This window comes from Pocillopora verrucosa, chromosome 13 (assembly GCF_036669915.1).
Source record: "Pocillopora verrucosa isolate sample1 chromosome 13, ASM3666991v2, whole genome shotgun sequence".
Classification (NCBI taxonomy): domain Eukaryota; kingdom Metazoa; phylum Cnidaria; class Anthozoa; order Scleractinia; family Pocilloporidae; genus Pocillopora; species Pocillopora verrucosa.
Window position 1 is genome coordinate 16,919,404 of NC_089324.1, and position 13,709 is coordinate 16,933,112.

Below are 13,709 nucleotides of genomic sequence, written 5' to 3' on the forward strand. Positions count from 1 at the left end.
AAATATTTTTCACTGTGTGCTCGGCAGCGAACGCAAAACCAGGCGAACTACAAAGCACTTGAATTCAACTTTTGCAATGAGAGTTCTTATCGACGGAATCATTGCAGTCGGTATATTCTACTTGTATCTTCTCCCAGCCAAGAAGTACAATGTCTGGGGGCAACCGAAGCAAAATATCACCATTGCGGCGCTTGCTCCCATGACAGGTGAGTGGGATGTTGGTCGAACGACGGCCGCCGCGATGCCCATTGCCGTCGAAGATATCAACAACGATCCATCTATTCTTCCGAACCATCGGCTTCAGTTTGTGTTCGGAAATACAAACTGTTCACCGAACACAGCGCTACCTTTAGTAATGAACTTCTGGGCGCAGCAGAAGCGAGGAGTTGACGCCTTTATTGGGGGTGGATGTAACCGAGTGTGTGAATACATCAGCTTGTTGGCTGGAAAATGGAATCTGCCTGTCATATCATGGGGGTGTATGTCTGCTCATTTGTCCAACAGAAACACTTTCCCAACATTTGTACGGACTGTAGGTGAGTTTAATCAGACACTGTTCTTCGAATTCATCAGAGATTACATATCATTACTCGCTTCTTCTTAAGGAAGGAATTGTTCGGTGTTATTATGTAAGCATATTTTTTTTCTCTTTTCTCTTGTTTCTGAAGGTCCCTACACCAAAATGGAAAAGTTGCTTAAACGTTTGATGGAACATTTCAACTGGAAACGAGTAGCCATAATCGCCTCCACCGACGACATCTGGCAGATCGCGGCTAATCTTGTGAAGATTGAGCTCCTGAAACACAAAATTAACGTCGCCCACTTTCATTCTTTTATACCTGGTCGTCTTCATATTCTGGAGAGCAGGATTGTAAGACACGCTGATCTCATTCGTAGAGCAGCAAAACGTGCAATGAGTAAGTATAAATGAATGAAGTAGCAAACTAACGAGAGAACGAACCAAAGAATGGATAAAAAATCAGAAACGAACACTTCTGGGGAGTGGTTCCGATAACAGTGTTACTGAGCCTTCCATGCTGTCCTATTAACCGTTTCATTACATGTAACTTCTCCTATAATATCTATACATTTTCCAGTAAAACAAGTAATGAGAATACTCAAATTCGTCAGTTAGAAATTATTATCTTGATCTAGCACAAAATTCTTCCATCTAATTGACCAGGAAATTAGTACCAGAGGGGAGGATTAACAATCAGATCTTAGGAGTCAATGGGTTTAATTAAGACCTCTCCTCACACCGGAGGACAGCGATCAAAAGTCAAACACGCCTTTTCGGGCCGGGGAAGGATGAGGCAGTAAATCGAAATGAAAGTAATTAAGAGAATTAGTAGTGTTAGAAACCGCGATTTACTAACCGACTGGGTCTCTTGATATAAATACAATTTTCCAGTAAAAAAAAAAAAATTTAATTTGCAGTTTTCATACTTCTCTGCGATGGAGGCGACATCCGCGAAATCATGTTGAACTTTCTGGATCTGGGGCTGTTAAACGGAAACTATGCTTTCATTACCGTCCACTTGCCCAAACGGTGAGTTTTTACGTTTGTGAAGCGAAATTTGACGGGCTTAGGTATTCGTTATTCACTGTGACGTCATTATGTGAATTGCAGTTCTTACATCGGCAACAACACGTGGATGGGTAATGACGGAAGAGATAATGACGCTAAGAAAGCTTATGAAGGGGTATTGAATATCGAACAGAAGTTTGGAACAGAGAAGCGTTCAGGTGCTAAAGTATCGGCGTTTGTGGACCGCATCAAGAAGCGAATGAAACAAGAACCGTTTAACGTGGACTTTCCAGAAAACAGAACGGTGAGTAATTATTAGGCAGTTTTTTTACATCCACCCTAGGGGGTATAGGTAGTCCACAACATCTGACTGGGGTGCTCATGGTGTCTTTTGGGGAAAAAATTTATGAATTGGTATCACATAAACTCCTCAAAATTAGTGAAAAATGACCGGAACTGCAACTGTTTGCGAGTCCAGCCTGCATACCACAACCTCTCGCTTGCAAACAAACATCCAAATATTAAAATAGAACTACGATCTTTTTTAGGGATGAGGGTGGGAGGTAATTGCAATGAGCTAACATCCCGTCTCAGGGAGTGGCAGTACTTTGTATCTCATCATGCTTTTGGAATTTACAAGCGCCGTTATAAATTTTTAGTAAAACAGTGAGCCAAAAAGCTCGTAAGACTTTCTCAGCCAAGCGACCTTGGCGCTCATCTTAGAGGGTTCATTGAATAATTGACGTGTCTCTTCACCTGATCAATAAACATAATATCATTTCTCTTATCTCAGGTGGAGGCGTATGCAGGAACAATGTACGATGCCGTTTGGTTGTACGCCCTTGCTGTGAACGAGACTCTGGAAATGGGGACAAGTATTAGAAACGGATTAGAAGTCGCTAAGAGAACATACAACAGACTTTATGAAGGTATTCTGTTAATGTCTGTTAGTTTTCTTGTGCACAACATGAAGTTCACCGATGCTGAAGCACAGTCACTGTGCTGTGCGCCATTATAGTTTTAATGATCACTCTTTAAGATAATGAAGATACCCCATTAATGAAATTTTAAAATTTTTTTGGAAAATCTTTTTTAAAAGTTCCGTACAACAATCGGTGAAAATACCTTAGTTAGGAGAGAACGATGCTAAAGGACCGAAGCGCTCCTCCTCCTCCTCACTCCCTCTCCCACCTTCAATTAAACACAACGTGCGCATTTATTTTTTAATGAACCTGCATTATGCTCCCAGGTATCGCAGGCCCAGTGTACATGGACAGAAATGGCGAGAGAGATCCTGATTATGTGATTCAAACTCTCATCGATGACCGATTTGAAGACATTGCGTATTACACTCGATACAACGACAATTTTACTATCAGGGAGGGTGTGACCATCGTTTGGCCAGGAGGGGTAACGACTGCACCGAATGATAGTCCCGAGTGCGGATGGGACGGGGAGCTTTGTTTAACAGACAGCCGTAAGTACTGAGAAGCTGTCTCTTATAAAATTCCATTGTAACTTAGCTTGTGTGCTTTTATAATTATGTTCTCCCTTTGGTTACCCAGTCGTGTCCACAAAATTGTACTGAAAATGTTTTGCGAAGTTCTCCGTGTTCTCCTCTTGAATTTTAAGCGCTGTTTTCCTACAATATATTTCTCACATCTCACGACCCCTCATTTTTAAAATCTATCACTTGTAGCTGGAAATTCTTGGCTTTCAGGTTTACAGAGACTTCTTGCTTTCGTGGTGGAACTTGCGCTCAATAACGACAGTTTCGAAAGCGTGATTATATATTCTGATATGCATGGATTTTTTTTCTCTATTTCCCCAGAGGACAGCACGACTTATATCATCATAGCTTGCTGTACTGTGTTTGGATTTGTCTTTGTCACCATGGTTTTTGTCTTCGTTTACAGGTACATTCACCATTTGACTTGTTATTAGGAGTTAACAAAATAAGTGCACTGCGCCTCAATAGTTTAGCCGGGCGGAGGGATGGGGGAAGGGGAACACAAACTTACTGAGGCTGGGTGGGGGTGTGAAATTGATGCTGATTTAGAGGCCAGCACAAAGCCTTTTATTTAATTTTCCTTCAGGAAGCTGATATTCGAGCTGGATCTTGCCCAGAATCAAACTTGGAAGGTCAAATTAGAGGATATTGTATTCCGGGACACTGTTAACCTGTTTGAGACCTCGGTAAGTTGAGTTAATTGTATCGTACAGCTTCAACGATTGAGTATTTGGATCATAACAACGCCTATACTATGGATCCTAAGAAAATGATTTGTTGACTCGACCACTTATCAAGTAATTTTTATTGTACTTAATCCTGAGTCGAGCGTGTTAACCATCAGGCCTCCTTCATGCGAAAGTTGGCTCGATTTTAGTTTGATTAGTTGTGATCAACATGGGGAACCACCATCGTTATATCAAATATCATCGTTCATGCACAATATCACTTCGATATTTTGTTTCATTCCGTATGTAAATATCAAATTTTATCTCGACAGAACATGAACCTGGGTTCACTTAGGAGCATGAAGTCTCAGCTGATAGTAACTCGCCCCAGTCGCCCCAGTCGCCTCAGTAGCGTCGGCAGCACTAAGTCATGTGCTAGCTTAAAGTCAGCTGATACGCAGTGCTCAGCCAGATGGAGCTTGCACGAACAGGTCTTCTCATCTGGCTTTACCAACATCGCTTTTAATAAGGTAAAAATGGTTGGTTGCATGGGTGGACGCTTGGCTATTTTTTTCCAGACTCCTCCGATCGTTTTCGCAGGGGACTGGACAACAGTCACGTGGAAACCTTGCGGTAACCAGATGAATAACCTCTTAACCCTTTAACTCCCAGAAGTGATTCACATGTTACTTCTCCCCACAATATCCACCCACTATCCAACAAACAGGTAATGAGAATACAAAAATGTATCGGGTTAAAGTTGTTATCTTGATCTAACACCAAATTCTTGCAACTTATTTACAAGAAAATGTGCAGCAGCTAGAGGGGAGAATTAACAATCAGATCTTGGGAGGTAAAGGGTTGAGAGAAAAACCTTATTTAATATTTTTACACACCCTCATGTTTCCATTCTTTAATTAAAGATCTTGCCGAAACTTGCTGTGTCAGCAAATTTTTGCCGTATTTCCGTAGCACCATACCAGATCTAATATTTTTGGTCGTTTTTTCTCCTTATTCGATGTCTCTTTCCTACTTTTTGTCTGATACACTCATTTTTTCATGTATTTAGGGAGAGCTTGTTGTGGTTAAACACACTAAAAAGAAGGATCTGAGAATTTCCCGCAAAATCCTGATTGAAGTTAAACAGGTAAGGATGCCTGCTTGATCACGGGTACATAATCAGAGAGCCTCGATTTTGTGTACTAGACTCAGTCTTCCTGGCTCACATCAAACACATAGCTACCCCATCGAACTTTAACCATTTTGTTAGAATGTGACGCAGTCTACTCCCTCAGTGACTTGCCTGTACTGTTATTTTAGGCGCGAGAACTACGCCATGAGAACATCAATCCCTTTATCGGAATCTGCATCGACTCGCCTCAGGTCATGATTCTCTCCAAGTACTTGAAACGAGGCAGTCTTCAGGTATGTAAAGATTTAGTCTCGTTACCATGCTGTGCTTGTCAATGAGCCTGCAATGATTGCTTAGTAACAGATTGCGGTTTATCAGTTGTATTTGTTTTTAATTTTGTATTGAAATCGTACTTTTAAACCTTTTGCGTAGGATCTTTTAGAAAATGAAGATTTCAAGCTGGAAGAAATTTTTATCCTTTCCTTGGTTCGCGATGTCGCAACGGTAATGTGTTGTTACTTATTAGATAGTACGGAAAGTTTATCGTCGATAAGAAAAAATTATGACCGAGTTGTAAAAGTAAGGAGTTGAGAGAGGGTTGTTTATCGTTTTCGGAATCAGTACACTTTTCTGTTGAGTGTCATAAAACCAAAAACAGGTGATCACAAAAAGGGACACATCCCAAGGAGCCAATGAAAAACGAGGTATTTTGTAAATGGATGAAATTTGCGGGGAAACATGAATTGTCAGGTCGCGATGGGATTCAGATTTGCATCTGATTGGTCGAGTGATTGATGGGCTAACCATAAGTCCCGGATGTTTTTAGACATTTCATTTGAAAAGTTTCCTTTTTAGCTGAAACAAATCCTTGATGATCATAAGTAGTTTCACTAAGCCGTTGTCGTTTAAAAACAATTACGATTCAAACTACTCAGAAGTGTGTATTGTTGAGTTTAAGCCTTGTTTCGACGCAGGGAATGATGGTGTTGCATAATAGTCCAGTGCAAGTGCATGGTCGTCTCAAGTCCTCTAACTGCCTGATTGATTCGCGTTGGGTATGCAAGATTGGAGACTGGGGACTAAGTGAGCTTCGGTCACCATTAGACCGCTGTCAATTGCAAGAAGGGTCTGAGAAATACAATGGTATGTCACGTAATGTTTTAACCCTTTAACCTCAAGATCTCATAAGCAATTCTCCTTACTGTCTGCCATACGATTTCATTATGTTAGTTCGGAGAATTTGGTATTGAATAAACTAATAATCCCCTAATTAATATTTTTCTTTATTCTCATCACGTGTCTGCTTGATGTTGTATTGATATTGTAAGGAGAAATTCTGTCTTGGTCACTCATGGGAGTTAAAGGGTTAAATGCACTAAGTGTCAAAAGCCGACTCGTATAAAAAAACTTTTGGCAACCATTTCTGTATGTGGGGTAATAATACGGAAAGAAGTTGATTGGTGCCGCTGCCCATTCTCTACAAAAATATTTGCGGTTGATTAAATTTAAACCAAACGTAGTGTAATGTGAGGCAACTTCGTTGTGGAAAGCATGATTTGATCGTGTGGTGTGATTCTCCGGGTAAAGGTAGTCAAATTTCGGACGGTAACGTTCGATTTAATTTCATGACAAAAATCGATTTGCCTCTTCTACTGGAAACTTCTCTTCAGTAAATTGACAAGATAATACTAAGGTTTTCTCGTAAGATTTTTGATTTGCTTGAAGATTTTTCTTTTTCGATCTCTTTGTAGATATGTTGTGGTGTGCTCCTGAACATATCAGTGATGGCGAAATGGACCACAGGGGATCCCAGAAAGGAGACGTGTACAGCTATGGTATTATTCTACAGGAAATTGCCATCAGAAAACCACCGTACAGCATGTACACGTTTGAGCCTCAAGGTAATATAAAAAGCGTGCATTTTGATAGCCTTTCTCGCGCTCTCAGTAAATAAGGACGAAGAATACGCGGGAGAAATGAGATCTGATTGGTTAAGAGGACGACGCAGTTATTCTCCATGAATCCCAAAGCGAGGTGAAACAAAACCAGTACATACAATAAACAGTTTCCTCGTGTTTTTCTCGCACTTTGCGTGCACTTTCTTCACTTCCCTGCTCGCAAAAACAATAACTCTTGTTACTCTATATTATTTGTTAAAGACAGACAAGATTTGTAATCTAGTAAACTGCAAAAAGTATGGGAAAAATTGCGCACCATCCCAATCGTCACTTATGACCTCTGCCTTATCGGTTGGGAGTAACATGTCTTTACTATGTGACAGGTGATATGACTTGGTACGATTTTCTGAAGTAGTTTCATCCTCAGTGAAAACAGAGAGAGCCTGGAAAGAAATATTTGTTCGTTTTCGTTATTCTCGGCAGAGATCATTGCCCGTGTCATGGCCCATGAAGATCCTCCATTTCGCCCCGTGGTCGAGGAAAACGCCTGCAAATCGGAATTGCAGTCCCTTATGACGCAGTGCTGGGATGATGATCCTGACCGAAGGCCTCATTTTAATAAGATCCTGGATAGGCTCCGTAAAGTCATGGGCAGGTAAGTTGACTTTGTCATCACACACTCATTCCCTTCTTTCTATTCCAGAAAACGGTTTTAGAACTGTTTCCCATTTTTCTTGGAACTTTTCAGCTTGAGCCTCGGCTTTTGATGGATGTCTTGCCACATGGTTAGCTAAGAAATCTAAACTTAGGCTTTCTCATGACCTCACATCTCTGACACCAATGTTACTTCAACTCTATTTTTTTAGAGAATCATGACACCCTAGATCTCTGAAAATTGCATGGCCGGCAAGAAACCCATGTAATAGACTTGAGGAGAGAGTTTCTTGTCAATTTTACAGGCATAGAAAGAAAAACCCGAATCTACAAATAAACGAAAGGGCTTAATTTTTCCGAATGATCAGACTTATATGATCTTTTTTTTTTTTTTTTAAGGGACGTGAACATTATGGATAACATCATGGCTCTTATTGAGAGGCATGCTGAAAATTTGGAGGCACTGGTTGAGGAAAGAACACTGTTGTTGATGGAAGAGAAGAAGAAAACAGACAAACTTCTTTATAAAATGCTACCAGTGTAAGGAACCATACTGTAGTAAAATAACTAATTTCGCTATACCTCTTTGCCATTCTAAGCCATTTTTGTTATTTGTGACTTGGTTAACTTCTATAATACCGTCCCTCAGAATCAAATAATCATTATTGGGTGTCCTGTGATCTAAGTATGACAGCAGTGTCTTGTGATCCACTTTCATCTCCGCTATTATTAGTCATCTTCATTTCCAAGGAAGTGCGTATCATTTGCGACTGTTTCTTCATTGTATTTAACCATTATTGTTTGGTTTTTCTCTATGTTTTGTATTTTGTATTTTTATGAGCTTCATGATACCTGGTCACGATGCATTTGTTTACTACGCAGTGCTGTTGCAGAACAGCTGAAGCTTGGTAAGCCTGTGACTCCAGAGTACTTCGACGAGGTCACGATATATTTCAGTGAAATAATGGCGTTCATTGATCTGGCTTCAGAAAGCACACCAATGGAGGTGAGACAATATCACTGAAACTCATGTCATGAAAAGCAACTCATTTCCTTTTGTAAATTAAGCATGAGATTGTTGGTTGCTCAGTCGCAACGCTCACAGACGGATTCTTGTTTGTATGCCCGAGCTATGACGCAACATTGTCAACTTGCATCTTTCTCCTTAGCTTCACGCTCAGTTCAGTTGCAATAGCTTCTCTGGTTTCATGAGCGACAGTGTTTTGAACACATTTCTTTCAGGAATATCTAGATGGCTTTCTGTTTTAAAATCTTACTTCGAGTTCTCACCTTCCTAGAGTTAGAAAAAAAGCTTTGCAGCAATGTATGATGAACCGTTGAAAATACACACCACTTTTTCCGACAATTAAGACGATTAACTTCTTTTCATTTTAGATTGTTGCATTTCTAAATGACTTGTATCTTGCTCTGGACAATATTCTTGGAAACTACGATGTTTTCAAGGTAAGTTATGCAAAAGATTGACAGCCGAGGCCATTTATTCTCTGAATCTTCCCCGAAAGAGTTCAGTGGCATTCGAGTAATCTTCGAATATTTACGTTAAGGGTTTGTTTTTTTCCTTCTGAAAATAAAAGAAAATTGACGTTGCCTTGCAAGTTGTTCGTAAGTGACGTGAAAGAAGAACATTGCGAGTCGAGCACTTTTTCAGTTCTCAGAAGGGGGAAAAACTCTTCTTATTTACTCTTCTTCGTAGGTAGAAACAATCGGTGATTGTTTGTTGGTGGTGTCAGGCCTACCAGTCAGGAATGGTAACCGCCATGCAGGAGAGATTGCAGACATGGCGTTTGACATTCTGAGTCTAATGACTCACTTCAAGATTCGGCACAGGCCACGGATGAAGCTGCAGCTCAGGGTTGGACTGCACAGCGGTAATACTGTGATTCGTTCCCAGTGTCGGCTCAGTGTCTCTGCCAGTAGTTTGTTTGACGAAACTGGTGACACATGGTCAAAATAATGCTAGAGTCAGCAGACCTGAATGAAATGCTACGTCACATTTATGTGGTCAATAACGCGGGATCAGTCGCACGAGGTTTAAAATTCGGCAAAGTTTGCGGAGAAAAAAGGCCAGGGCTGATATTAAAAACCGAGGCATTTTGCTATCGATGAAGGCATTTTCCTATTTCCACTATTTTTAAGCAAAAAATGAATTTTTGAAAATATTTAGGAGGTGTACAAAGTTTTTGGAAGTTGTGCTGTAAAAGAAGGGCGAGGGAAACAACGCTTAGAAGACACAGAATGGAAAATCAAATATGGAAACGACTCAAAATCCGTTTCCGCGTCAAACCCTAACGCATGCGTAGACATTATTCAGCTCTGTCGCTAGAGTCAGGATTGATTCGTTCCTCCTTCCGTAACTAGACTGATCAGCCCTAATTTGGAATTTTTTTAGCGGCAAGACGGCGTCTGTTAAATAGAAATAGACTTCAGCATCTTTATTTATCAATCATTTCTTGTTATTACCAGGCTCCTGTGTAGCAGGTGTAGTCGGAATCCACATGCCACGGTTCTGTTTGTTTGGTGACACAGTGAACGTGGCATCAAGGGTGGAGACCACTGGCCAGGGTAAGGGGCTCAAGTTTCCAAACGCAAGTAACTCTATTATCGCCTCTGTCTTTCGTTTCTGAACAACTTAAATACAACCTTACTTTGGTAACGGGTTCTAAGACTGAATTGCAATCGTTCCCAAGGAAAAGACATTTCGAACATAATAGCTTAGATTTATCAATAAATTTCCTCATGATTCAGATGAACCCAAATCAAGTCTTTTAACCGGACAATTTCTGACAGGAAACAATGATATTAATACAAACAGAAAAAGTAATAAAACAGAAAAAACTTATACGTGAGGTAAGTTGATGTACTCCCTTTTCTTGTTAATCTTCTATCAAAACCTACCTTCTCTCAGCTCTCAAGATCCACGTGAGTGAAGACTGTTACAGACTTTTGAAGGAAATTGGAGGATACACATTTCTGAAGCGAGGCGAGGTTTATCTCAAGGTATAGAACTTTTAAATTAACCCCGCCATCCAGTTTGTTGGTTGCTCTAAAATGCAGAAAAATTTGTTTGTATAAAGAAGTACTCTCAACCAATCTGTTATTGCGTGCATGCAGTTTTCGTCAACCATTTGCAGACAGTTATCACAAGAATAGTCAGAGGAGTACACCACCGGCGCGCCTTTGTATTTGAGAACCCAACAATGTGCGAGAAAAACGCTCTTGACCGACTAACTTGGTCTAAGTTTCACATCTGATTGGTTGAGATCCCTGATTGGGCAAATTTTTCGACAAGTGCAATGTAAGACTTCTATCCACATACAATCGAAATCAACTGGAGTCTTCAATCAATGACAGCTAGTTTTCCAAAACACTAGATTATAACAAGTGCAGTGTAAGACTCCTATCCACATACAATCGAAATCAACTGGAGTTTTCAATAAATGACAGCTAGTTTTCCAAAACACTAATAGAGAGAACGTATCCATTTGAAGAACACCACTACTGGAGGACAATAGAACTAGTTTGTTATGAAGAGGTTTTTCTTGTTTTTTGTTTTTCAGGGACGTGGTTTTTGGAAAACATATTGGCTGATTGGCAAAGAGGGATTCAACAAGCCACTGCCTCACGCTATGACGGCGAACTCAGAACCATCTGTTGAAACTTTGAACATTTACTACGCAAGTTAACTTAAGTCTTTTTGAGACCGTCTCATCGCCGGGGTTTATCTATTGATATCACTTTAACCTTTCTCACATTTCACAAAAGACGGGCAAGTTTAATTTAACAAAACTGAGAAGAATGTTGATTTCGCCTTCACCTCAAAATTGCTCATGGGTGGTGGCTGATTGAGCTGTTTTCCTGTATCATGTAAAATCAGGAGTGATTGTAGAACTTTTAACACTTTTTTTTTTTTCATCAGTATCTATAAGCATTTTAGCTCCACAGTACGCGGACAGTGGGGTGGTTTAAATTAATCAGTGAAGCTCAGTTGGCATAGCCTAGATTCCAGTCCTCTCTCCTTATGTCACCTCATTCTATTGCCCAGTTCCTCTCTGCCTTGTTTATAAATATTTTGTGCTCTCAATTACGAGCCTATTCAATGATAGTTTACAAAGTACCAACTCATTCGTACAACGAAACACAATAGTTAGGCAAACATAAGCAAAGTTAGCTTTAGTTTTCTGTTCCATTTGTTTTGAGCAACTTGATGGAATTAGTACAGATTACATTATTATACCTTCATGGAGGGATTGAAGATTGCTGCTGTTGTTTTTTAATAATCAGATAAATTATAGCCATGTAAACATTTGTTTATTCTTTAATTATTTGGAGATTTTACCAACAGCTTAAATGGGGAAATGTCAGTATGTGGGCAACTACCCACCCCTCCCCTAACCCAACAACAGTCAGCTGACAGCTAACAACAACTTAGGGTTATTGAAGACTTAAGGGAGGGGTAGGTGTACAGTTTCTCAAATACTGACGTGGATCTGCCTTGATTATATAAAGCACAATAAATTAAACACCAAAAACAAGAGTTATCAATGTATGTAGGTGTTTCTGTGTATAGCTTTTGAAGTAAATGACATCCCCCTGGAGTAAAAATCACTCTGTCAGAGAACAGACACCGACAAGCCTTAGCATCATTTTGCAAGCCTGAGGCTCTTTCAACTCCTCTTTATCTTAAAGTCTCCTTCCCTCCAAACTCATTTCTTTCTCAGTTATCCATATTTTGTTTCATTCAGCAAATTATGATGATTCTCTATAATTCAGTCCACACATTGACCAGACCCCTGCCACCCCTCCCCCCATTATTAAAAGTTCACTCTGTCAGGAGCTTAGTGCTGAGTTGAATCAACTTCCGGAAGGAGAAATAGCTTTTGAATTGTTGAATTAAATACCCAAAAAGTTTTGATCTAAAAAAATCTTGCATTTTCCTCTTCAGTGGACCTGCACTGCCACCCCTCCCCCCATTATTAAAAGTTCACTTAGTCAGGAGCTTAATGCTAAGTTGAATCAACTTCTGGAAGTAGAAATAGCTTTTGAATTGTTGAATTAAATACCCAAAAAGTTTTGATCTAAAAAAAATCTTACATTTTCCTGTTCAGCGGACCTGCACTGTTTTTATAAACCTGTCTTGATTTACTTGGAACATTTACAATATCTGATCAATGTGGGTACCTGAGCAACTGTGCACCTACCTCTCCCCTAACTCAACAACTGTCCTTTGATGACAAGTTAGCCTTAATGTTGGGTCTGGTAGGGGCCGGTGCACAGTTGTTGCAATACTAATATTGATCCATATTTTTTTCCTAAGATGACCTTCACTGTTAAAGTTTACTGGAGAACAGGTCAATGTTCTGTGACTCCTGCTGCATCAAGAATTGCTTTATCTCTCTTGCAGTTTGCTCAGGATTATCCATATGAAAATGGTGACCACCTTCAACCTTTTTCTTCATGAGAAATTTGGCATTTTGACACAATAGAATAGGTCTTTCTCTTACTTCTATTTCTATCTTACTAGTTGTGCCCTCTAGGACCAACATGGATGATTTAATCCTATACAAAATTAACTTGATAGAGACCTCAGGAGAGATAAACGGACGAAAAAGCCCTCTGATGACTGGATCATGGGAAAATATAACACCCTCGTTGGTGACTTTGGTTCCTCTCTTGGTTATCGACAACGCGCTTTCCTTGGACAAAGGGAAATATGGATTGGTATCCTCGGTTTCTTCTCGTCTTACTGCTGCTTTTTCTACGCTTTCGTAAACGCGAGGATTAGCTGGTTTGATGCTCGCCATTTTGGTGGCGTAAGTAGCTAGCACCTCAGCGGGGCGATTTCCAAACCGAGGACGCGGTCCACCGCAATCGATCAAAATTAGGTTCTCTACCTCATCAGGAAAGCATCCAGCATACAGCATTGCCACATAGCCCCCCAAACTGTGGCCTATAATCGAGAATTGTTTCCATCCTAGCTGAAAAACGACCTTCTTTACATCAGCAACATATTCAAAGTTGCTGTATCCAATCCCTAGAGGACGATGAGAAGACATACCATGGCCAGCAAAGTCCATCGCGATAAAGCGAATTTTCTTGGGAAGCAACGGAACTAGCTTGTCAAATGTGTTGGCGTTGTCTAACCAGCCGTGAAGGCCAAGAAAAGGCTTACCGTTCTCGGGACCCCATATTTTAGCTGCAATAACACCCCAAGGAACATTAAAAGAAGTTTCTTGCCCAGCAAATTCCGCCGCCATATTGCATAATCAAACTGCTACTAGCCCTAGTCTTTATCTCGTTT

The 13,709-nt window shown here is 40.3% G+C and overlaps 2 protein-coding genes across 2 annotated transcripts; one reads left to right on the plus strand and one right to left on the minus strand.

The window, feature by feature from the left end:
• The first annotated feature begins 76 nt into the window (after positions 1-76).
• LOC131794527 (atrial natriuretic peptide receptor 1-like) lies at positions 77-11,094 on the plus strand. The gene is made up of 22 exons (XM_059112044.2): positions 77-536; positions 669-917; positions 1,438-1,549; positions 1,631-1,832; positions 2,322-2,457; positions 2,778-3,005; positions 3,360-3,444; positions 3,625-3,724; positions 4,039-4,236; positions 4,776-4,853; positions 5,027-5,131; positions 5,271-5,342; positions 5,813-5,981; positions 6,590-6,739; positions 7,220-7,391; positions 7,790-7,930; positions 8,273-8,396; positions 8,786-8,854; positions 9,105-9,279; positions 9,875-9,973; positions 10,317-10,408; positions 10,969-11,094. The coding sequence occupies exons 1-22, from the start codon at positions 77-79 to the stop codon at positions 11,092-11,094; spliced, it is 3,342 nt and encodes a 1,113-aa protein (XP_058968027.2).
• A 578-nt stretch (positions 11,095-11,672) lies between these two features.
• Positions 11,673-13,668, minus strand: LOC131794703 (serine hydrolase-like protein). The gene has a single exon (XM_059112244.2). The coding sequence runs from the start codon at positions 13,663-13,665 to the stop codon at positions 12,739-12,741; it is 927 nt and encodes a 308-aa protein (XP_058968227.2). The 5' UTR covers positions 13,666-13,668; the 3' UTR covers positions 11,673-12,738.
• Positions 13,669-13,709: the final 41 nt, after the last annotated feature.

Coding starts and splice junctions, on each gene's coding strand:
- LOC131794527 (XM_059112044.2), top strand. CDS start 77: ATGAGAGTTCTTATCGACGGAATCATTGCAGTCGGTATATTCTACTTG. Junction 2,458..2,777: donor ATACAACAGACTTTATGAAG/GTATTCTGTTAA, acceptor TTATGCTCCCAG/GTATCGCAGGCCCAGTGTAC. Junction 8,855..9,104: donor GAAACTACGATGTTTTCAAG/GTAAGTTATGCA, acceptor TCTTCTTCGTAG/GTAGAAACAATCGGTGATTG.
- LOC131794703 (XM_059112244.2), bottom strand. CDS start 13,665: ATGGCGGCGGAATTTGCTGGGCAAGAAACTTCTTTTAATGTTCCTTGG.